At 41.4% G+C, this 25,521-nt stretch overlaps 1 protein-coding gene across 2 annotated transcripts in view; it reads left to right on the top strand.

Annotated features, from left to right (window-relative positions):
* Positions 1-15,419: 15,419 nt before the first annotated feature.
* Positions 15,420-25,521, top strand: part of pitrm1 (pitrilysin metallopeptidase 1) — a 38,555-nt gene continuing 28,453 nt past the window's right edge. Inside the window, 7 exon segments of one of the 2 annotated variants that reach the window (NM_001045797.1) lie at positions 15,420-15,475; positions 19,793-19,895; positions 20,845-20,951; positions 21,036-21,187; positions 23,170-23,284; positions 24,047-24,143; positions 24,555-24,715. In NM_001045797.1, the coding sequence (NP_001039262.1) occupies positions 15,438-15,475; positions 19,793-19,895; positions 20,845-20,951; positions 21,036-21,187; positions 23,170-23,284; positions 24,047-24,143; positions 24,555-24,715 (773 nt within the window). In that variant the 5' untranslated portion in view covers positions 15,420-15,437. 2 annotated transcript variants of the gene reach the window in all.

Here is a 25,521-nt window from a genome sequence, read left to right as displayed (position 1 = left end):
CCTGATTAGAAGATAACCAAAGCCTGCAGAGCTCATGTTTTCCACTAGGGGTGCTAATGCAATGGTAGCCACTGATTTATGCTTAGGCAATATGGCAGCTCCCACCTTAATGTATGAATACATATAAATACATAATACATGAGTTTTGTGCCTTCTCCTCTCGAGTCTTTCCAGCTTTCAAATGGGGGTCACTGACCCCAGCAGCTAACAAACGATGGTTCTGTGAGGCTACAGTTTTAGTGTTGTTACTTTCTATGACTTAATTTTCTATTCAGGTCCTCTCTTAAAAATATGTCAGTCTCTTATTCAAACCAATTCCTGGTTGCTAAGGTCATTTGAACCCTAGCAACCAGATGAGTTGAAATTGAAAAAGGGAAAGTTGCTGAACAAAAAGTGAAAAACACTACAAATAATAAAAAATGAAGACCAATTGCAAACACAAAAAGGTGAATGATCCCTTTAAATGGTGGGAAAGACAGCGGGGAGCAACACAGTGAGGTTAGAAAGGCTACGCTAGCCGGTTGCTATGCATATGACACTTCTGAGCAAGATGTATGATGGGACCAAAGCCGGCCACACTGGCTTGGAAATGTGATGGGAACCCTGAATGCGGGCCAATGAGCGACCTATTAATAGCATTCTGACATATTGTGTATTTCAAAATTAGCATCCAGCAAAATTAGTATCATGCGAGGAAAATCTGAAAGTGATGCATGATTCAGTGCAGACTTGTCCTTTCTAAATGCCATCATTCTATTTTTCTTTTTTTTCTTCTAAATATTAGGGATCAAGAAAACTTTGTCCTTTGACTTAATGATGGCTACATTCTCTAGCGATCGTTATGATATACTGACATCTAGTGGCAAGCCTTAGAAATAACTGGGATACACAGTCTTTTCCTTTTGTAGGTGACTTTTTTTTACTTTCCTGTATTTTTGGAGTCCCAGGGTAAATGCCCCTCAAATTTACTCTAAAATGTAGCCTGATATCATTTAGATTGTAAGCTCTACTGAACAGTGGTCTGTTGCATCATTGGTATGTAATCTGTATGTTCAATGTTTCTGTTCTACTGTACTATAGAATAGGTTGACGCTTTACAAATAGGTGTTAATAACATGAATAATATTAATAATATGTGTTTGTCCATCGGAGAGCACTGAATCCTGTACTTAATTGGTCTCTTTTTGAGATGCTAAGCTTTCCTGTGCCTTCATTTGATGATCCATTTCTATCTTTGCCAATTAGAGCAAATCCATAGAAACCAATCAGATGTGATTATCACCATTAAATGGAACCTGTTGCTTGGTCGCTATGGGTTACTAGACTTGTAAACATTGCACCTTTTATAATATTGGATCTCCAGCCTGTAAACCAGCGAGTACAAACATGTAAATACAGAACACGGTGTGTGCGCAGTTATGTGTTTTATATATGATGGATGGGTGATAAAATAGCAGTTTATTATTACCTTTTAATTACAGCAAGACTTGGTATCCAAAAGTGCTAATTAAGTGCCATTTAGCTACAGCGCAGAACAGGCTTGTCACAAAAAGACAAGCAAAATAACACCTATTGCAGGGTAACAGCACAGCAATGTGCCAGTGTATTTATCATTCAGGGCTTTGCATTTATGATACATACACTAATAAATTGTGACTTGATAAAGTGGTTGTTATATCACAGTCCCTGACACAGCAATGGGCCAGTACAGAGACAGGTGGCTCTGATAATTCTCCTACATGCATGCTAGCATAGGGAAACAGTCAGGGTACGGCTAGCAGAGTATCCATGATGCAGCTCCAGCGCCCCCTGGAGTTATTCCGCTGCTTAGCAATATCCATAGGTGGGTATAACTGTACATAAAGGCTACACTCCTGGTCCTGAAAGAGAGAAGAGTGACCTCAGCAACATCTCATAGTGGTACCCAAATTCTTATTATGAAAAATCATTGTAAAAGCATCCAATTGATTCATTTTACAGTGCCCAAGGCTTGAGCTGCCCAAATGGATAACTTTCCCTAAAGCTGGCAATCTTGAAGATGACATAAGGCTTATTTATAACCTCAAGTGCAATTGCAAAAGCCCCAGTTTGGAAGACTGCGCACACTGCACCTATGCATGCCCCTAGCCACTTGTGGCCAGTTGTGTCTGGATGGAGACAAGCGACACCAGGGAACTCAGAAACTGCCTGTAGAAGGTAATTCCAGGACTTCCAGTTGCATTAATGGCTGCATTACCAAATGGATTGACTAATAATGGGTAAAAACAATTTGCATTAAAAAATGGCATCTTGCACTTTTGGAATATTGTAGTTAACAAGGAAGCCACACAGCAGTTGTGTAATTTGATGGCACCGGCCACCCCCCACAAACAAAAAAATATTTGGAGGGGTACGGTGCACAGTGATTCCTACCTTAAACCCCCCACCCACCCAATCCCTTCCCACTTTCCATGCTCCCCCTCCCCAGTCGCTCTCATACCTGCGGGGGGGGGGCATTTCTATTGCCTTATGCAGCTATTGAGGAAGCAGACCCCACAGTCTGGGCACCCCCCTGTTCAGATCATGGGGTCTGTTTCCTCTATAGCTGTATATATATATGCTCGGATCATGGGGTTTTCCTGGGGTCTTCTCATAATTTGGAACACCCTTAAAACATACCCAATAGGACTGTTCTGCCCCCAATAAGGGGTAATTATATCTTAGTTGGGATCAAGTACAGGTACTGTTTTATTATTACAGAGAAAAGGGAATCATTTAACCATTAAATAAACCCAATAGGGCTGTTCTGCCCCCAATAAGGGGTAATTATATCTTAGTTGGGATCAAGTACAGGTACTGTTTTATTATTACAGAGAAAAGGGAATCATTTAACCATTAAAAAAACCCAATAGGGCTGTTCTGCCCCCAATAAGGGGTAATTATATCTTAGTTGGGATCAAGTCCAGGTACTGTTTTATTATTACAGAGAAAAGGGAATCATTTAACCATTAAATAAACCCAATAGGGCTGTTCTGCCCCCAATAAGGGGTAATTGTATCTTAGTTGGGGTCAAGTACAAGGTCCTGTTTTTTTATTATAGAGAAAAAAAATACAAAAAAAATTTGTATTATTTGATTAAAATGACTCTATGGTAGACCCGTCCTGTAAAGCTCTCTGGATAATGGGTCTCGGGAAAATGGATCACATGCATATATATACAGGAACTGAAACTACTACTGAAACTAGACGTATTTATTGGGTGCAATGTCACCTACAGCCTGTAGAAGAGTGAAACACAGAATATTAACCACTAGCACAAGAATAGTGAAGTGTGAAGGGGATTGTAGGCAGCGTGATAAATGGCTTCAAGCTCCCAGCGAGTGTATTGACATATGAGCGTGCCTTTCCCCTCCGCAGAATTCTCATTAAGACTTTCAGTCACTATTTAATCTGCTCTTTGTCTTCGGAAATGTTTCCCTGCTCTTACAAATAGACCGGCCGTAGCTCTTAACATGAAAACTCAGCTCAGATCAATACTCTCTAATTTCTGCTGGTAACCTTTCTCTAAACAGCCCAGCGTCCCCTGCCTGCGAATGTGAACCACGTGGATATATATATATAAGCAAGTCACTTACTGTCACCTACAGGAGTAAAAAACTTATTGCTTTTAACTGTTTTGCATGAAATGCAGGGGGCATTTATGAACACAAACACATTTTGCAGCACAATAGGGAATCTTCTACAGGTATGGGACCTATTATCCAGAATGCTAGGGACCTGGGGTTTTCCGGATAAGGGATCTTTCCGAAATTTGGATCTCCATACCTTTATTCTGCTAAAAAAATCATTTCAATAATGAATAAACCCAATAGGCTTGTTTTGTCTCCAATAAGGATTAATTATATCTTAGTTGGGATCAAGTACAGGTACTGTTTTATTATTACAGAGAAAAGGGAATCATTTAACCATTAAATAAACCCAATAGGGCTGTTCTGCCCCCAATAAGGGGTAATTATATCTTAGTTGGGATCAAGTACAGGTACTGTTTTATTATTACAGAGAAAAGGGAATCATTTAACCATTAAATAAACCCAATAGGGCTGTTCTGCCCCCAATAAGGGGTAATTATATCTTAGTTGGGATCAAGTACAGGTACTGTTTTATTATTACAGAGAAAAGGGAATCATTTAACCATTAAATAAACCCAATAGGGCTGTTCTGCCCCCAATAAGGGGTAATTATATCTTAGTTGGGATCAAGTACAGGTACTGTTTTATTATTACAGAGAAAAGGGAATCATTTAACCATTAAATAAACCCAATAGGGCTGTTCTGCCCCAATAAGGGGTAATTATATCTTAGTTGGGATCAAGTACAGGTACGGTTTTATTATTACAGAGAAAAGGGAATCATTTAACCATTAAATAAACCCAATAGGACTGTTCTGCCCCCAATAAGGGGTAATTATATCTTAGTTGGGATCAAGTACAGGTACTTTTTTATTATTACAGAGAAAAAGGAAATCATTTTTTAAAAATTAGAGTTATTTGCTTATAATGGAGTCTATGGGAGACGGTCATTCCATAATTCAGAACTTTCTGGATAACGGATTTCCAGATAACGGATCCCATACCTGTACTATGAGTTCTGCATTAGAAATTCTATTCACTGGTATAGAAACGTCAGCTGAATGGGCCTTCAGACTCCAATTTTTGTGCAGTTCATTCTATATAATAAGTATCACCACAAGAGCCATTAATCCTTTTTCTATGAGCCATTTAGTAGAGGGGTTGAGATAAGGGAGTAAAGCAAGGACAGAGGAACCAAGCATATCAGTGTATTGAATAGAAATCTGAATGTATTATTTGAGCCCAACAAATTGGCAGATTGGACTAATATATAAATGCAATTTGCTGAAAGGAATTCTGACTGCACAGTTAACTACAGATGGAGTGCACTTAATAATAATAATAATAATAATAATAATGATAAAGTGCACAGTCTGGTTTAGTAGTTTTAACTGAGGGGAAAGTAAATGTCTTATTTGAGGCAAAAAAAATTGCAGCTTATACTCATATATTTCAATGTGCAATACAATGCAATACAGTATGCACAGTGAGCTATAGATGGAGCACACTTTATTTTATCATATTGCTCTACTACACGTTATTTTAGTAGATAAACACAGAATGTCTTCTAAACAAACTCTCAGCCTTCATTGTTGTGTAAATGCAATGTTTTAGGAGGAAGGTACGCAATGAACAATTAACAACAGATGGAGCATTCTCTATTTAATTCTGTTGCTCATACAGTATCCAATTTGTTTAAAATGATTAAAACCATGTGTGTGGGGCAATTAAATATCTTAACTGAATTCTTAGCTTGTTATATATAAATGCAATATATACAAATTCTTGCAGCCGTGTATAAATGCAATGTTGTAGGAGGGAGGTACAGAATGCACAACAGATGGAGCATACTCTAAGCACGTTGCTCATACAGTAAGCTGTTTGTTTTAAAAGATTACAACTGGGGGGGCTGCAATGTCTTAGCTTGAAATCATGTATAAATGCAATGTTCTAGGAGTAAGGCATGGAATGCACAATTAACGACAGATGGAGCATACTCTGTTTAAGTGTGCTGCTTGAAGTCCTGTATAATGCAATGTTCTTGGAGGAAGCTTGGTATGCGCAATTAACAACAGATGGAGCACACTGTATTTAATCATATTTCTCATGCAGTGCAACAACACTTTGTTTTAGCAGATAATTGAATGTTTTATTTAAATAAATAATAAACTTCTCAGCTTGCAATTATGTATACATGTGATTTGTTCTAGGAGAAAGGAATGGAATGCACAGGTAACAACAGATGGAGCATACTTTATTCAATCATATTTCACACGATTAATAGTCATGCTGATTCATGGCCATTAGTGAGGGGCCTGCCGACCGATATCTGGCCTGAAATCGTCCAGAACTCGATCGGGCAGGTTAAAAAAACCTAGTCAGATCGGGGACCGCATCGGCTCATTGATACAGTCCCCAGACCGACTTTTCCTATACCCATCAGTATAATTCGATTGTTTGGCCTCAGGGCCAAACGATCGAATTAGCCTGAATTCTCCCAATATCGCCCACCCATAGGTGGGGATATCGGGTGAAGATCCGCTCGCTTGGTGACCTCGCCAAGTGAGCGAATCTTCACGTGTATGGGCACCTTAAGGCATAGAGGTGGGGCAGGCAATCTATGATTGACAGCTGTGATTTTTAAATGCTTTTATAATGGGTTTGGATGTGTTAATAAGAAAAATAATTTGGATTTCATGTGTTATTTGAAAAGGGCTTTTATTATATATATATTTTTTTTGTCTGGGTGACAGGTCCCCTTTAAGAGAAGAGGAAGTAAGATATTTTATGGTTAAGAACATCAGGAAAGGCTCTTAGATCTTAAAGGACAATGAAAGGTTAATATAAATTAAAAGTAAGTCTAAAGGCATTCTTACTGCATATCTTAATTCCCAGATCCCTGCTTGCTTCTCTGAGATATGGTGCTGGCAGCCTACAGCAGTGTGAAGCCTACAGTGACATCACTGAAATCTCTCTCCCCTTCCTGTAGGTGCCAGCGGCAGCCTTCCTATTCTCTAAACATGTGTGTAACTTGATCCTGTCTGCTGTTCTGAGCTACACATGCCCACCAGCCAATCAGAAGCGGATCTGGCAGAGGGGAGGGGGGGAGGGAATGAAACACATGTGCAGTATGAAGCAAGGAGGGAAAGGAAGGGAGAATACCTTTTTAGAGATGGCTGCCTGTTCTAGAAAATGTGAAGTGAGTGTGACTGAGTAAATATGTGATTAGGTGAGCCAAAAGTGTGGCCTTTTTACTAAACAATAGGAGGACTATTGGGCAGTATGCTTTTTACATTTTCTCCTTTAACGCATGCTGGGTACAAGAGAGAAAGGAGATAAGATAGAAATAGGAGGAAGCAGAAGTTGGCTAGAACTATGAGGGTGAAGACACACTGGGCTACTAGTAGCAGCTACTTGTCGTGGCTACTAAACGCCAGAAAATCCCCTGCCATAGACAACACTGAGAATTGCCTCTGCTAAAACACACGTAGAGACAGTTATCAGTAAATGATCAGCATTGTCTATTTCTGTAGCTGTGACAAGTAGCTGCTACTAGTAGCTCTGTGTGTCTTCACCCTAAGACGCAAGGAAGGGGAACATAGGGAAACATTCCTGTACAGGAAGTAGAATATTTAATGGGGAGGGGAGGCTGACCAACTGAATGAGCTTGGCCTACGGACGCGGCACGCACACAATTCCCACTATGTCACCATAAAGCCAAAGACTCCCGCAGAACTTCCAAAGTCAGCCAATAACCTCCCACCGGCCACTGGCGCGAGCGCGAGCGACGGCGAATCACAGAAAATTAACAGATGGTCATGAAATTTTATACTACAAATGGCCTCATTTGAATATAAATGTTAACTGTGTTATTTCTCCCTTGGCATTCGCAGCACTTAAATTAATTGTCGCTGGAGCAGAAAATCATATGTAATCAGTCAGCGGATAATGAACAGCCTATTTCGCTGTACAGCCGCGGCCTTTCATAGGTTTCTTCTTTCTTTAATGGAAAAATTATATTTTTTAAAGAAGTGCAATCATGGAAAGGCATTTATCCCTTGTCAGTTTAATAAGCAGTCATTTTCTCTCCCTTATGGTACATTTCAGGGTAATGCCCATCATATATCCACAGTTTACCATTTCTTGGGATAATTGTGTTTGTTTTCTAATTGAAGTGATCGCCTCGGGGTTGGTGGGCAATAGACAAATAATTGTTCCGTCTGCTTGCAGGCATCATAGGGGAAATATTCTCTGCTCAGAGGAAGGGATTATATTCATGTATAAATGCTCAGTAAAGCACAGTAGGGCTCACATCACAATGATACTGATGACTCAAGTGCTGGAGAGCTAAGGGTGATTGGTACAAGCTGCCGTCTGTACATAACGCCTGGTACAAGGTGCAGAGTGCGGCTCACACAGGTATAATGGAGCCCTATAAATCCTGCCATGTGTTCTCCATTTTGCCCATTCTGAATGATGGGGCATGAGTTCAGTGGTACCATGTACCACCCACCACCTTTTGTAAACACTTCTGCCCACTTCTTTATGCAGTGCCTCCCCACTACCTGCCCTTCTGAATGCAATGCCCCCCCACTCCCTGCCCCTTCTGTATGCAGTGCCTCCCCACTCTCTGCCCCTTCTGTATGCAGTGCCCCCCACTCCCTGCCCCTCTGTATGCAGTGCCCCCCCACTCCCTGCCCCTCTGTATGCAGCGCCCCCCACTCCCTGCCCCTTCTGTATGCAGTGCCCCCACTCCCTGCCCCTTCTGTACGCAGTGACCCCACTCCCTGCCCCTTCTGTACGCAGTGCCCCCACTCCCTGCCCCTTCTGTACGCAGTGACCCCACTCCCTGCCCCTTCTGTACGCAGTGCCCCCACTCCCTGCCCCTTCTGTATGCAGTGCCCCCACTCCCTGCCCCTTCTGTATGCATTGCCCCCACTCTCTGCCCCTTCTGTATGCAGTGCCCCCACTCCCTGCCCCTTCTGTATGCAGTGCCCCCACTCCCTGCCCCTCCTGCCGCCATATGCAAACAGTGTTACATACAGAGTGACTGCTTGCATTACATTCTAGTAAAAACTTTGCATGTGTGGTTGATATGATCAGTATATATATATGAGTTTTAATATATAGCACACTACAGATAGGCTAAAAGGGGTGATAAGGTGGGTTTTGGCCAAGCAGGCAAAGCTGGGTGCTGGGAGAGTAAGTAGTACCTTCATAAAAGCAAGGGAAATCAATCCAAGATGGAGATATATAATGAAGGTACAGAATTTTAAACCCCAAGAGGCCTGAAAAAAATTGCTCTAGAGATTCCAGAGAAAAAAAAAGCAGAGAAAAAATTGTAAATACTGCCCCAAGCTACTTGGGCTTTACCCAAACATATAGGTATCTGGGCTTGAATGTCTTCCTGTGTAATTGCTTAGGCTACTTCTGTGTAATAGATATTCTTAATATTCCCCCTTTAAAAAACTGCATTGAGCCCTTGATGTATTTGTTCCTTATGGGGCTTATATTCCGTTACGCCGGAGTGCTTCTCAGTATATCCGTGCCCTCTAACAGATGCCTGAATAATCTCTCTAAAGATGGGGGAAGTAAATGAAAAGCAGTTTTCAAACATCTCCCATGATTAATTAACCCGCTGCGCCATATAACGAGAAAACGTGCAACGCAGCGGAGTGATGGATTGGAATTGTTATAAACACAAAGTGTCATTTGCATTACTGCTGCATTAAGTGGGTTAAATGTATTATACGTGGGTGAGAACATGGCAGCACTGTGCGAAAATAAGATTAATCAGCTTTAATCTCCCGACTGGAATGTGCCATTTAGATTTGTCTTTATAACAAGAGTTGAGATTCCGTTGGTTCCTTCCCAGAGTGTGATGCACGGTGTGAACTGATGGTGCGATGCTTTCCATGGCTCGGCTTCATACGCATCACCCTGAGCGCAAGGTGTGAGCTGGTTACAGTCTAACGGATTCTTCCATTTTATCTGTTTTCTACAGAAAGAACTGTAAGTATATAGAGCCTTAGCAATGTGTTCTTGTGTTTGTAACCTTGGGGGGCTCCAAACCCCCATATCCAGCTACACCCACCACCTAATACACGCTAAGGGGGCCATTTACTGTCCGATTTTTCTTTTCTCCGATGTTTCTGAACTTTTTCGAGATTTACTATGGATCCAAACAGCTAAAAATACATATCCCACAATCCGACTAAAACACGCCGAGATCATTTTGAAGTCAGTGGCAGATGTCCCTTTGCTTTCTTGAAAGATTCTTCTTTTGCTTCAAAATTTTAGAGGTTTCGGATTTTTGATGCTGGTTTTTTTGTGCAGACTTTTTCGGTTCAGTCTTTTTAGTAAATGTAAGGGATTTGTGGAAAAAAGGAGTTTTAGTAAATCTGTCCCTAGGGTTCATTCATGTCCACAAATGCCTGGAATATGCTTTTGCCCGCAGTGTATGTATATTTGTATAACTTGTATGTATTTATAAAGCGCTACAAGGGTACACAGGGAGGACAAGTGATATAATGAATACAATAAATAAGTATAAATACAGAGAAAGTAAGTGCCATGTGGTATGAGACACAGTAGGAAGGAGGTCCCTGCTCCGTAGAGCTTACAATCTAAGTGAGCTGCACGTAAAACCACTTTCATTTATGTTACTTGCATCCGAATGCACTCTTTGCACCTCTGTAGAGTTGTGTTCGGCGCCTCTCAGTTCTTTCTGCCTGCTGTTCCAAATTAAGTGCTGTGGGGCCTATTGACCCAAGGGAACCCGGAGCTACTGCCACCCCCTGACCAAGCAGCAGCTCTAGGGTTCCCTTAGCACCCTGCATTAATAGGCATAGCACATTTGTGGTGAAAAAAATATGGGTTTACATGATATTGGCATGCTAAACATTGCAAATGACGCCAGTCAGACTTAGAAAATATTTGGCACAACTGTGCCTGATTTGTGACATTGAAGTGGCACAATTGCATCCATGTTAGCGAATCAGACACAACTGTGGTAGTTGCAGCACAGTTACATCAAGAGAACTGCCTGTTTGCATCTACATGGGCAATTGCACTCACCTTGTACACTGCGTCTAGGTAAGTGAATGTGCCCTATTGTCATTAGAAGAGAAATCCTGGTCTGGAAACTGAACTCAGATTCACAAAAACACAATTTTGCACTCACTGGAGGACAAAAAGTCAGCACAGAAAACAGACTTTACTATGAAGTGTCCCGAAACAAGGTTGACTCTCCCAAGTTAAAAACCAAGGGGATTAATATGAAGTTGGTCCTCCCTGTGGTGTTGCTGCTGGAACACTGTTGGCAAGAACTTCTTCCATTCAGCCAAAAGAGCCTTAGAGGGGTTGGGCACTGATATGGGCACAGATATGGGCCTGGCTCACAGTCAGCGATTCATCCCAAAGGTATTCTATGTGGTTGAGATCGAGGATCTGTGTAGGGAAATGGTGCTCTTTGTGCTATCAAAGGATAGGGCCTTCCCTAAACATTTGCCGGAGTGTAGGAAGCTCAACGTCACTGCATAATGTAGCCTTATACAGAGTTGGTTCAAGGTTTGGTTTTACTGGAAGCAGATGTTCCGGCACAAACCAATAAACACCGCCCAACAATATAATTTCTTTATCACCAATTTACAGTCAGCAGTAATAGGGTATATCAAAACCTGAATCCAGACTGTCTCCTAAGTCTTGGGATTGTCTAACATGGCTACACACTGTCTGGGCTGTGGTAGGCAATTCCGAGTCAAGCAACCAATTAAAACACTGCACAATGACACAATGCTACCACTTTTAGCTTTACTGTAACTGTGCAGTATCTTGATGTCTTCCCCAGTCCTGCCTTCAGTGCAGTAGGGTTGGCCATCCTGTATTGCCCTGTAAAGTAAATTGGGAGCCCTGTTTTAAGGCCAATTATGGGGAGATTTGGGGCAAATCATATGAGGGATTAATTACTCCTCAGACACCCATGGGACTACAGCATTATATATTGATATACTTTTGATATTTCTAAAAGCCTTCAACCTTGAACCAAAAAAGGGAAGGTTTAATCCCAAAATCCTGGCAACCTCTGCTACCAGCAGTTATAGTGATACTAGTCTGAAGCTTGACATTATATATCACTGTTCTCCTTGTGTCACACTTATTCTAACCCAGGGTTTTTATGCCCCCCCAATCCTTTCTTAAAGTACCCACAAAACTGACTCCCCTACCCTAGGGAGCCACATATCTGCATTAGCACCCCCATACAATGTGCATTCCATTAAAGCCCCTAATGCCAGCTGTCCAGGACTGTAAGACTTCTCCGAACTCAGCTTGTACCATAATCCCACTAAACATTCCAAGCAATTCCAAATACAGAAAATAAAGTGCAGTAATTTCACTGTTCCATTAAACCCCAATAACAATATACCTAGGCTAACACTCCGTATATATAAAAAAATATAAATGTCTATGTGATAACTCTAGTCGCCACCTGCTGTACTAACAGTGTTACTGCAAGAAACCAATCCTGAAAACTAACAAGTACTGGAATGGGCTAAACCCGTGAGAGTCATTATCCACTCACTGGATTCCAATTATGATGAAAAGGTTTATGTAGTGACAGGGGAAAGTGTTTGCTGGGGGCTAGAAACACATGGAATCAATTAGCAGTTACTGAAAGTTTCACTAATGAAGTGCAGATAGAAGGCTTGTGTATAAAAGGGGTTGTTCACCTTTGAGTTAACTTTTAGTATGATGTAGACAGTAATATTCTGAGAAAATGTACAATTGGCCTTTATTTTTATAGGTGTGGTTTTGTAATGTTTCACTTTTTGTTCAGCAACTCTCCAGTTTGGAATTTCAGTTATCTGGTTGCTAGGGTCCAAATTACCTTAGCAACCAACCAGGCATTGGTTTGAATGAAAGACTGATATATCTATAGGAGAGGACCTAAACAGAAAAAAAGTAATAAAAAGTAACAATAACAATAACATTGTACCTTCACAGAGCCTCCATGCAGTACTGGTGGGCGGCTAGAGCTTATACCATACAACAGAACCCCCCCCAGTCAGGTTGTATTGTAGCTATGCTACTGAGCTTGTTTATATGCAGGTCTCACTCTGAAATGCTGCCATGGGCCTCTCAGCGGCTCCCATTGATAGATGACATAATGCTGTCGTGCCCCCTGCCCCCCAACTTGTTCCACCACTGGGACACAGCCAGGGCAGCCTGATGTACCTAGCACTAATGTCCTTACTGGGGCAGATACTGGAGCGCTGTGATATTCAGGGACGTAACTATAGAGGAAGCAGGGGGGCCTGGAGTGTAGGGGGCCCAGTAAGGCCCTAAACAATGAGCAATTGTAATATATCTTGATAGAATGGGTCAACTTACTAATGTTTTGGGGCCCTGAATTGAATTTTCTGGTGGGGTACGCCACTGGTGATCACTGCTGATGTGGGCGGATGGGTTATTCAAATAGGCTCCCCCACCAAATACTGATGGGAGAGACAATATGCTCATGTACATACAGCATTGGCTATAGGCAGGGACTGCACAACAAGGTATCAGACCCCTTATCCAGAAAGTTCTGAATTACGGAAAGGCCATCTTCCATAGACTCCATTTTAATCAATTAATTCACATTTTTAAAAATGATTTCCATTTTCTCCGTAATAATAAAACAGTACCTGTACTTGATCCCAACTAAGATATAATTACCCCTTATTGGGGGCAGAACAGCCCTATTGGGTTTATTTAATGGTTAAATGATTCCCTTTTCTCTGTAATAATAAAACAGTACCTGTACTTGATCCCAACTAAGATATAATTACCCCTTATTGGGGGCAGAACAGCCCTATTGGGTTTATTTAATGGTTAAATGATTCCCTTTTCTCTGTAATAATAAAACAATACCTGTACTTGATCCCAACTAAGATATAATTACCCCTTATTGGGGGCAGAACAGCCCTATTGGGTTTATTTAATGGTTAAATGATTCCCTTTTCTCTGTAATAATAAAACAGTACCTGTACTTGATCCCAACTAAGATATAATTACCCCTTATTGGGGGCAGAACAGCCCTATTGGGTTTATTTAATGGTTAAATGATTCCCTTTTCTCTGTAATAATAAAACAGTACCTGTACTTGATCCCAACTAAGATATAATTACCCCTTATTGGGGGCAGAACAGTCCTATTGGGTTTATTTAATGGTTAAATGATTCCCTTTTCTCTGTAATAATAAAACAGTACCTGTACTTGATCCCAACTAAGATATAATTAATCCTTATTGGAGGCAAAACAATCCTATTGGGTATAATTACTGTTTAAATATTTTTTTTAGTAGACTTAAGGTAGGTGATCCAAATTATGGAAAGATCCCTCATCCGGAAAACCCCAGGTGCCGAGCATTCTGGATGATGGGTCCCATACCTGTACAGCGCTTTCTGAGTGACTATCAATTGCCATCCCTGCAGCACTCCCTACACAGGGCCACAAGCCCCTCCTGCCTGTCTCCATGCAGCCACCATAACACACAGCACCCTGTACACCCATCTGACCCCGGCCTAAGGGACACTGAGGGGGACTTAGGGTTTACTCTCAGGAAAAACACACACTGGACCTCAGTAAGGGGTAGATTTAGGGCAGTGACACGGGGAAACTAATCTCAGGCTGGACCTCAGTAAGGGGTAGATTTAGGGCAGTGACACGGGGAAACTAATCTCAGGCTGGACCTCAGTAAGGGGTAGATTTAGGGCAGTGACACATGGGGAGACTAATCTCAGGCTGGACCTCAGTAAGGGGTAGATTTAGGGCAGTGACACACGGGGAGACTAATCTCAGGCTGGACCTCAGTAAGGGGTAGATTTAGGGCAGTGACACACGGGGAGACTAATCTCAGGCTGGACCTCAGTAAGGGGTAGATTTAGGGCAGTGACACACGGGGAGACTAATCTCCCCGCAATGCTCTCAAGGCAACTTTGGCAAACCGCGTATGCCATCCCACCGGTGATTTACATTCTAGCCCATGGGATGGCATTGCCCGTGGCGTCTAATCTCCCTGTGTGTCACTACCCTTAGAAATTAGAGTTCACCACAGAAAAACCACCACCTTCTATTCATTTCTATGGGATTTTTAGAAACATATGAATGAGAAATGAGAAAGTTAGAGTTCACCATTTTAGGAATGAACAGAAAGTGGGTGAATTTTAATGTGATGAGTTCTAACTTTACTCTTTGTTAAATCTGCCCCTTTATATCAACTGGGGGGCACCTCCAAGATATTGGGCGTGGCCAGGCCTTCAGTTCAGTATGCCCCGCCCCCCTGCCAGGGGCCCACAAGCAGGTACTGCCACACAATGGTAATGTCTGTAGCAAAGGGGAGAGGGGATATTTGCCCTTCAATGCTTGGTATTCAATACATGTCCCATATATACATGATTTCATATCTACCAATTTCTACCTAATTATATTTTTTGCCCCAAGTGACGCTTGTGATTGGGGGACCCAGAGCCAATGACGTCTCTGCCCGTCCCAAGTACAATGAAACACGCTGGGGCCGTACGGCTGCTGCAAACTATAACTCCCAGTACCCCTCCTCCGTGGCCTCCCGTCCGGCTGTAAGTAGCCCAAGCGCTGCTGGCAGCTCCTCACTACTAATCTCACATGTTCCTTTCCCAGTCAGACCCGAGCATAGCGGGGCACAGGGTCAGCCAATGGCATGCGTCCTAGCTCGGGCAGCAGCCAATCCGCACAGCAGATGGTAGGGGGCGGGGAGGTGACAGGGCTGCAGGCTGAAGCCAAGGTAGCTGAGCGGCTGTGAGGCAGAGACATGATCAGGCAGTGCCGGGCCGGGCTGCGGCTGTGCCGGTAAGTGGAGGGCACGGAAGGCTGTATATGGTTTATTCCGAAGACGAGCAGGATTTTGCCTGTTATAGTAAAGCTGGGCCGGGAACTTTCCTTCGACTGAGCTTTAAAAAAGGGACTACAATTCCCAGCATTCCTCGCTTCAACTTACTATATGCCGCCATGCTGGGAGTTGTAGTTCTGATGTAGCTGGATCCTGTAGGTTACCTGTGTTACCGCTCTACAGCCTAGAGCTGCCTATGGTATAGCACTGGGTATGTCTGTCCTAAGGACTCACAACTGGGGGACTTTAATGGGCAACTCCACCTAAAAATCCCTTTGCACAATAAAAGAGTGTTGAATTCTAATCAACTTTCCCACGTACATGAAATAATCTGTTTCACTGGTTTCACAGTTATTAGTGAGTTCAGATGCTACTAAGAGTGTCTAATTGTTTATATTCTGGGCACTGCTGATACTGACTGCTGAAACAATGTAGCAGAAGCCAACTGAGGAGGAGAACTGACTTCTGTTACATTGTTCAATAGCAGTTACATTTACTTATATATAAGCTGTATATACCTTTAACCATCTGCTTTCTTTCTGAACTACAGCTCCCAACATTCTCTGCCCACCAGTCAGGGACCCACTAGGTAAATTAGACTCATGGGATTTCAGTGGGTCGTAGGGTCCCTGTCTAAAGGGTAAATACCACTGACATCACTTCCATGTTGGGTTTGTGGCTAGCATCTGTGCAGCAAGTGTGATCACCCCAAACCTTCTCATTGCCCAGGGATCCTGAGGTCTGAATGATTGGGTGCAGGAAGGCCGCTTAGGGTGAGATTTGGGGTGATTGTTTATTTTGCTGCCCTGGGAACATTTGGAACTATGTAGTGTTGTTTTATAAATCTTTCTGACATTACAATACAGCAAATACATTCATACATGCAATTAGAAGAGTTTGAGGGTTGAGTTGCCCTTTAAAGCTGTGTCAGACCCCTGATTGCTGTGTAACTGTGAATAAGCATAATGACACAATGTAACAGAACCTGATTGCAATGAATTGCAACATTGTTGCTCAGTGATATCAACAATTCAGTTGACCTTGTTCTCTCCGGTGCCGCTGGAATCCGTTCCCTCGTTACTTAGAGTCGTTCTTTTCTGCCAAGGGCACAGTTTGGTTTCCTTTGGCCGGCTGTTCATTGGTGGGATTCAGGTTTAGCATGACCAAGCAGTTCTGTTTTCCCATGTTGGGCCATGATAAGTTTCTGGCCAATCAGCATCCCACTGACAAGCTGTAGGGAGAGGGAGATTTGCACGTCTCAGTATTACGTTGAATGGGGAGGGGGGACTCATTAGTCATTAGTTCAATTAGGGGTGCACGAACCCCATATAGTCTGGAAAGCACTGCAGTAGATTAAGACCTTATAACCCAGATGTGAAAGGTGCACTGGAATATTGCTTCCCCCACTGTGCTGAAACACAAGCCCGCCATTAAGGTCAGTGTATGTATGAGACTTTGTATTCCTGGCACAGTGGGTGCTATTGTTGTGCTGCCAGGTTGCAGACTATTATAACTACAGACATTAGTATAGGGCTATGGCACACCGTGCATTTGTTACCCTTCCCACTGATATTTATGGGAAACATTGTCAAAGCGGGGCAAACCAAAGTGCTTCCCATTCATCTGATCTGCGGTGGGTAGCTGGGTATTGTTTGCACTGATCAAATCGTCTATATTCCATTGCCATATCCATGCTGAGTAAAACAAAGGAACCTGCCTGGGCAGGATTGGAGATATGACCTTCAAAAGACCAAGGTTTATTTTTCATGATAATGTGGCCACTGTTATATGGATGCAGTATGGCAGCTCCTGTACATCGGAGCACAAATAAGCAGAGCAATAAGGCTCTCAGTGGTATTTTGCCTCCCATGGCCATCCTTGCTTGGCTCTTGCTCGTTAATGTAGCCTTTGGGCTTGAACCCTCTCAGCTGCCGTTGAACTCTCTTTATTCCAGTTGCACTCAGGCTGAATCTCAGAGGTGCCAGAGCTCATAGCAACTTTATTTTCTCTCTGCCGCCTCATTCCATGCCTGTCAGTCAACCCCTACGCTTGCTTTATCCATTAGGGCTGTGTATGTTTTCCTTTTTCCCTCCAGGCCAGGCTATGTAATGTCTGCTGAACAGTGACCTAAGTACCCTGGGCAACCTTGTCACTCTCCTTCCAGCCACGGGCTGCTGCACACTGACCCTACTAACCTGGCTTGTCACTCACACTCCATCTTTATTTACAGACTTAAGATGCCTTGTGTTATAATTGTGGAGTGGGTATAGATAATTGTATCATAACCTACAATGCAATGGAATTTAAAGGATGCAGGCTAAGGAGGTAACTGCTCCAAACTGTATTAATACATTGAAGGCTGAAAAAGCTGCATATTTTTTAACTGATGGTTATTGCAAAGGTGCTTGAAATGATGTTTCAGCTGTGTTCAGCTGGAGTTCCCCTTTAAGAAACAAAAAAAAAAGCATTTTACACTCAGTTTCCAACAAGTCTTGCTTGGCACCCTGTTAGTTATTGTGAGAGCATCCTGCCATGGTGAGCAGTGTAAGCAACAGGAAAATCATTCTGAGACCATTTCTCGTGTCAGCCAAAGGTGCCTATTAAGTGTATTACAGGTATGGGGCCTGTTATCCAGAATTGCTCGGGACCTGGGGTTTTCCGGATAAGGGATCTTTCCTTAATTTGGATTTCCGTAACTTAAGTCTGCTAAAAATCATTTAAATATTGAATAAACCCAATAGAGGTAATTATATCTTAGTTGGGATCAAGTACAGGTACTGTTTTATTATTACAGAGAAAAGGGAATCATTTAACCATTAAATAAACCCAATAGGGCTGTTCTGTCCCCAATAAGGGGTAATTATATCTTAGTTGGGATCAAGTACAGGTACTGTTTTATTATTACAGAGAAAAGGGAATCATTTAACCATTAAATAAACCCAATAGGGCTGTTCTGCCCCCAATAAGGGGTAATTATATCTTAGTTGGGATCAAGTACAGGTACTGTTTTATTATTACAGAGAAAAGGGAATCATTTAACCATTAAATAAACCCAATAGGGCTGTTCTGCCCCCAATAAGGGGTCATTATATCTTAGTTGGGATCAAGTACAGGTACTGTTTTATTATTACAGAGAAAAGGGAATCATTTAACCATTAAATAAACCCAATAGGGCTGTTCTGCCCCCAATAAGGGGTAATTATATCTTAGTTGGGATCAAGTACAGGTACTGTTTTATTATTACAGAGAAAAAGGGAATCATTTAACCATTAAATAAACCCAATAGGGCTGTTCTGCCCCCAATAAGGGGTAATTATATCTTAGTTGGGATCAAGTACAGGTACTGTTTTATTATTACAGAGTAAAGGGAATCATTTAACCATTAAATAAACCCAATAGGACTGTTCTGCCCCCAATAAGGGGTAATTATATCTTAGTTGGGATCAAGTACAGGTACTGTTTTACGTAATTCGGAACTTTGTGGATAAGGGGTTTCCGGATAAGGGATCCCATACCTGTATAGCACAGATTGCCTGCCCAAATGAACAAAACAATAGAAAACTGGTACTCGCCATTAGCTGTGTGACTTTATATCGATCCCACTATACAGTTTCTGGCTGTGTTTCACATAACAACACTCTCCGGGTGGCGATAAAAATGGGCAACAACTTTGTCTATATTTGTCAACAATTCTGGCAATAATCTTTAGTAAACCTTGCCAGACATCTTACATAGCATAAATGCTATAATAGGCGATAATATATATGTGTGTCAGAAAATTCTCAATGACAAAAGTTCTCTCACTTTAGTAAACCTGCTTTGCTTTTTTTCTGCTCTTAGTAAACAGATGCCTACGCTTGCCTACATATGCCTAAGTAGCAGTAACCCATCGCAACCAATAAGATGTTTGCTTTTAAACAGGCAACCAGTAAATGCTTCCTGTTGATTGGTTACTATATGCTACTGCTCCTGGACAAACTTATTACCTTTTAATTACATAACCCCCTAGAAATTTGTCATTAATCCTGGTTACTTTATTCGGCAGTGTAACTAAAAAGCCACAGGAAGTTGTGATGCCAACAGAACCCTAGATATCAGTAGGGTCCTTCTAGGATTGAACCTGGCTTCTTTTATATTGGGACATTTCTGTATCACCGTTTGGTACTCTCCATCAATTTCACATCAGCAATAGCCATGGAATTCCAAAGAAAGTTGGAAAAACCAAAAGAAATGTAAAAGTATCATTTTGTGATTGTCTTTCTGGTTACCCTCCGCAGAGCTCTGTATCAGACCTCCTACCGGTGGCACGGCAAGTCGGCTTGTGAGCGAGCCTTACGGTATGCGCCTGGAGAGTCTATCCACGGATTCACTGTGAATGAGGTAATGGGCTCATATGGTTTGTTCCTCTCCCGCACCTCGGGTATCATTCGTACAGTCTGTAAATGGGAGCCCGGCACAAACCTCTCCATCTTATGCACAGTATTGGGAATATTGGGTTTCTAGCTGGGCCCATATTGAATGTTTAGGGTGCATGCTTTCTTTAGTAGAAGTGGCGATGCTTTTAATTTATAAAATGAAATTATCAGAGCGTATGGACAATCGTGGGTTCATGGCAAGTTTTATGATGTTGCTTAGAGAGCAACAGGCAGCCTTTTTTCATATGCCCCCCTTTAACACGAGCACTTTGAGCTGGGCATAAGGAAAACCAAGTACATAAACACTATCTGAACATTTCAAAGTTGTGTAACACAGACATGCTTGATTCTATAGATTGAAAGGAAACCATAATACTCTTCGGGATCATTTCACAATCGCCTTAAGCCCTCAAGAGGATAACCCCTCCTTTGCCTTGTCTTATTGTGAAGTAATGGATTCTGGGTCTTGAAGTCCCTCTGCTTTCCAGAGAATCCGTGCACCACCCACTATGGAAAGCAGAGTGACTTTGAGTCCTAGAATCCACCACTTCACAATAGAACAAGGTGATTGATGGGTTGCATGACTCTGTGAGCCTAAGGGGGTGGGGAAATTGTCCTAGCAGCACAGGTAGAATGTCATAGTTTCCTTTCAGTCTGTGGAATCGCTTCTGTCTGTGTAAAAGAAAAAGATATATATTTTGTTTCTAGAAGTTAAGCTCAGTATTTATGCACCTTTCCTACATAAGCCCACTCGAATGATCTTATGCCTAAAAGGGTTAATATTGTTCCTTTAACCTCCACTATTTCAGTGTTACAGGGAAAAATATGGGGCTTGTTTTCTTTTCCGTGGTAATGGCAGTGCTGTATAACAGAACTTTCTGGATAATGGGTATTGTTTTTGTTCCATATTATAGGTAACGCCTGTTCCTGAATTGTTTTTAACTGCAGTCAAGCTCAGCCATGACAACACGGGTGCCAAATACTTGCACGTCGCCAGAGAAGATTCCAATAATTTATTCAGGTATGGAACATGGAGAGAAGCCTTTGGGACCCCAGAGCACCCAGTGCATTGAATGATTTCCTATCATTTATTTTCTCTCCCCAGTGTACAGTTTCGGACAACGCCCCTGGACAGCACGGGGGTCCCTCATATACTGGAGCACACTGTGCTGTGTGGATCGCAAAAGTATCCATGTAGGGACCCCTTTTTCAAAATGCTAAATAGATCCCTCTCCACATTTATGAATGCATTCACGGGTAAGTGCTTATCCTTCTCAAGATGCTCAGTAACCCTTAGGGGTATATTTATCATGCTGTGTAAAAAGTGGAATGAAGCATTACCGGTGATGTTGCCCAGAGCAACCAATCAGCAATTAGATTAGAACAGTTAGAAAACCAAAGCAAAGCATCTGATTGGCTGCTATGACGGACATCACCATCAATGCTTTACTTCACTTTTTACACAGCGTGTTAAATATGCCCCTTAGGGTTGCCACCTGTTCGAATTTGACCTACAGTTCGGTTTTTCTAAGGCCTGTTTGGGTCTCAAATGTCTGTTTAGTTTTCAGCCTTGTGAAACCTGAACAATAATCTGGCCAATGAATGAAAAACAAATATAAAGATAATCACCTCAAAATAGCTTAGTTATCATCAAGTGCAGTTAATTTCTTATTATTACAGTAACAAAAAAAAGCAAATCAATCAAACTTAGCTGTATTTCAAAGCTTTCTGGATAACTGATTATTGTATTACTGTATAATAGATCCATAGATTTTTTTCTCTAGTTTAAAACATTGACTAAAATCCAACAATTGCATCTAAAGTGATGCAATAACCCTGCTTTGGTGTCATAATCCCATTGACATCATTGTGCCTGTTTCTGATGTCATCATTTCCATGTCCATCATGACTGCCCCACCCCCAATACCATCTGCCCGCCCCCTTTGTTTAGGTTTAGCCTCTGGCAAAAGTGGCAACCCTAGTAACACTGGGCTAGCTTTATTCTATTAAAGTATATGAGGGAAAGGACAGAAACTGAGACAGACTAAAATGTTGGGTTGATGTTTGGCGCAAATAAAATCTAAGGGACTATATATATATATATATATATATATATATATATATATATATATATATATAATATCCCTTTTTGAAAAGGGCAAAGGAGTTCTTATATATGATATATGTATAGTAACCAATCCCATATCTGCTTTCAAACAGCAGACTGGTAAATATTCCCTGCTGGACTGGTTGCTATGGATTTCTGGAATAGAAGCAAATGTTGCACTTTACACTCCTCTGAGCACTTTTGTTTAGTGGTTGCTGAGATGTTAGCGGTTTTAGGCTGCTCTTATCGGACTTTCTTGACTAATATCTCAGAAATCGCTAAAATATAAAATTGATTTAAAATATGTTCATATCAATTAATTTTTTGAGTTTGATTCTCTTTAATTTTATCTTCTCAATGTATGTAGGGTATGTGTAGCCTGCTTATTTTTGTATCCCAAGTGTATAACTTATACTTATTTATTGTTTATATGTCATCTTTCAGTTAGCCTATTAGAATGCCAGTTTAAGATCCCCCTACCAGGATGCAACATCCTGGATGGATTAAGTTATTCTCTGTAGTTTTCCCTGCAGACTTGCTGCCCTGTAATTGGCTAAGACCATAACCCCCCTTTTTAAATATTGCAATTATTTAAGATTTCTTCTAATCCAAAAATAATCACCTGGCTGTCCCTGAACTAAGTGTATTCCATCAGGCCCTGGCCCTTGTATGTATTAACTCTCCCTTTAATTTCTTTGCATCTTTGAGTTCTCTAAGCACATTTACAATTCACATTAATTTTTTTTTACCTAGTTTTTTAATATATTAAGAGTGTAAACTGCTAATATAGTGAATTTGGTACAATAGCACCACCTGCTTGTCAATTGGCCAACTGGCTACAGTTAGATGAAGATTAATTTATTAAGAAAATAAATTCTTGTGATGTTGCTCTGCTTACAGCTGACTAGAGGAACATGGAATGACTCTTCCTTGCTCACAAACTTCATTATCTAAGTCATTTCTTTTCTCAGGAAATTAATTTTCAACCGTATTTAGTCGCAAAAGCACTTTGATGAGCACTGAGCAATATTACATTAATATATGGGTCAGTAACATGCAGTTATGTAATCACTTGTATATTTTTAAATAATATATTAATATATATGTATATTTTTTTTACATTTTATTGCAGCGAGTGATTACACAATGTATCCATTTTCCACGCAAAACGCCAAAGATTTCCAAAACCTCCTGTCTGTATATCTAGATGCTGTGTTCTTCCCTTGCTTACGGGAGCTGGATTTCTGGTAAGTTATCAGATAATATGACTGGATTTTGGCCTAAGCTGGGAAACTGGTGGTAGCTGCTTGCATTTTCCCGTGGGCTCAGAGGTCCATCACTGACTATGTTCCTCATATTACAGTTGACTTTAATTAAGTGAATGACCTTATCTTATGAATATGGCTAAAAATGCCATATTTTATATATTGAACTTACTGCATAATTCTAAAGCTACAGCATCTCTATAGCAGTAATTACCCAGGTCTTTGCAATTGTCACAGGAGCTCCCCATCTTGGATTCTGTTAGGGGTGTCAATGACACTGCACATGCTCAGTGAGCTCTGGGCAGCTGTTGAGAAGCTAAGCTTAGGGGTCATTGTGAATTATCAAGCAGAAAAGCTGATGCTACAGGGCTCGTTATTAAATTCTGATGCTAATTGCACCAGTTTCCGAGCTGCCATGTACTAATGAGCTGTATTTTTTACTAATCAATTTACTGTTGTGACATTTTTTGTATATATACAGTATATTGTGAGTGGGTCCCTAAACTTAGTTACTGACAGTAGCACAGAGCAGGGAATCGGCAGAAAAGAAGATGGGGGGCTACTGGGGCATCTTTTGGGGCACAGATCTTCCCTGCTAAAGGCCTGTGGTTGCCTTGGGCTGGTACAGAAACCCAAAACATAATGTACAGCATTTCCGCCCAGACGACAGACGCTCACATGATGCTTTTATATCCCTGATGAAAGTCTCTAGCAACACAACTTGACTATCTCTTTTGATTCCAGGCAGGAGGGGTGGAGACTGGAGCATGAAAATCCTGAGGATCCAAACTCACCATTAATTTTTAAAGGCATCGTGTTCAATGAAATGAAGGGGGCATTTGTGAGTTGCTGCTTCTTTCTAACATAATTACAATTACATTGTTAAGGATTTAAAAAAATGAGTATATCCTAGGTTACTGTTATGTTGGATTACTCTCATCCCTACGGGGAAATCAGTAGCTGGCAGGATTAAATCAGAAGCAGATCTGGTAATTAGCTTGGGGCTGCATAGCCAAGCCCAGTGCCTATAAATGACAAAACAGAAAATAAAGGTTGGAGTGGTTCTTTGCCCTGCATAATTCCCAGAATCAGTAGAGGTGGTTTTTGGTTACGTAGTAACGCCAACTAAAGACTGGCGGTAAGTGCCAGTGTTCAGTGGGGGGGGGGGGGGGGAGAGAACAGAAATGCAGTTTCATTTAAAATTCTATTTTCTCTGTATATTTAATTCTTGTAACTGTCTCTCTTGTCTTAGACGGACAATGAGAAAGTATTTTCCCAGCATCTGCAGAACAAGCTGCTCCCAGACCATACGTACTCAGTTGTGTCCGGTGGGGAACCTCTGAACATTCCGGATCTGACCTGGGAACAGCTGAAGCAGTTCCATGCGACTCATTATCATCCCAGCAATGCCAGGTAACACCCAGCTTTCATATAGGGTATTTGTATTTTCATATATACAGTTATTAAAGGAGAACTAATACTCAACAAAAAAATACTCTGAACATATTACACTGTATATTTTGGGGCTTCTGTACCAGCCCAAGGCACCCACAGCCCTTTAGCAGGGAAGATCTGTGCCCCAAAGATGCCCCATTAGCTTCTCATCTTCTTTTTTGCTGATTCCCTGCCCATACTCTTTGCTGCTGTCACTTACTTGAGCTTAGGGACTCACTCACAATATACTGTATATATAGAATATAAATGTCACAATATACTGTATATATAGAATATAAATGTCACACTATACTGTATATATACAATATAAATGTCACACTATACTGTATATATACAATATAAATGTCACACTATACTGTATATATAGAATATAAATGTCACACTATACTGTATATATACAATATAAATGTCACACTATACTGTATATATACAATATAAATGTCACACTACAAATATGTAATTAGTTTAGATTAACATTACAGGGCAGCATATAACCCAGCTCTCTTTGGAATTCATTAATAATTCATTGACAGTCAGCCCTGTAGCCTCAGCTATAGCTGCTATGAGATGCAATAAAACATTTTGCTGACCAATATGATTTATTTTATCCCTAAGTTTAGTTTTTTAACTTCAGCCCAGAGCACACTGAGCGTGTGCAGTGCCACTGACACTGAACAGATGGCCTAGCAAGATCCAAGATGGCCAGCTCCTGTGGACAACTTAGATCATTACTGTTATAGGGCTGCTGAACCTCTGGGCTGGTA

This window comes from Xenopus tropicalis, chromosome 6 (genome assembly GCF_000004195.4).
Source record: "Xenopus tropicalis strain Nigerian chromosome 6, UCB_Xtro_10.0, whole genome shotgun sequence".
In the NCBI taxonomy this organism is placed as follows: domain Eukaryota; kingdom Metazoa; phylum Chordata; class Amphibia; order Anura; family Pipidae; genus Xenopus; species Xenopus tropicalis.
The sequence above is the reverse complement of the archived record's forward strand: the minus strand, read 5'-3'. Positions and strand labels throughout refer to the sequence as shown.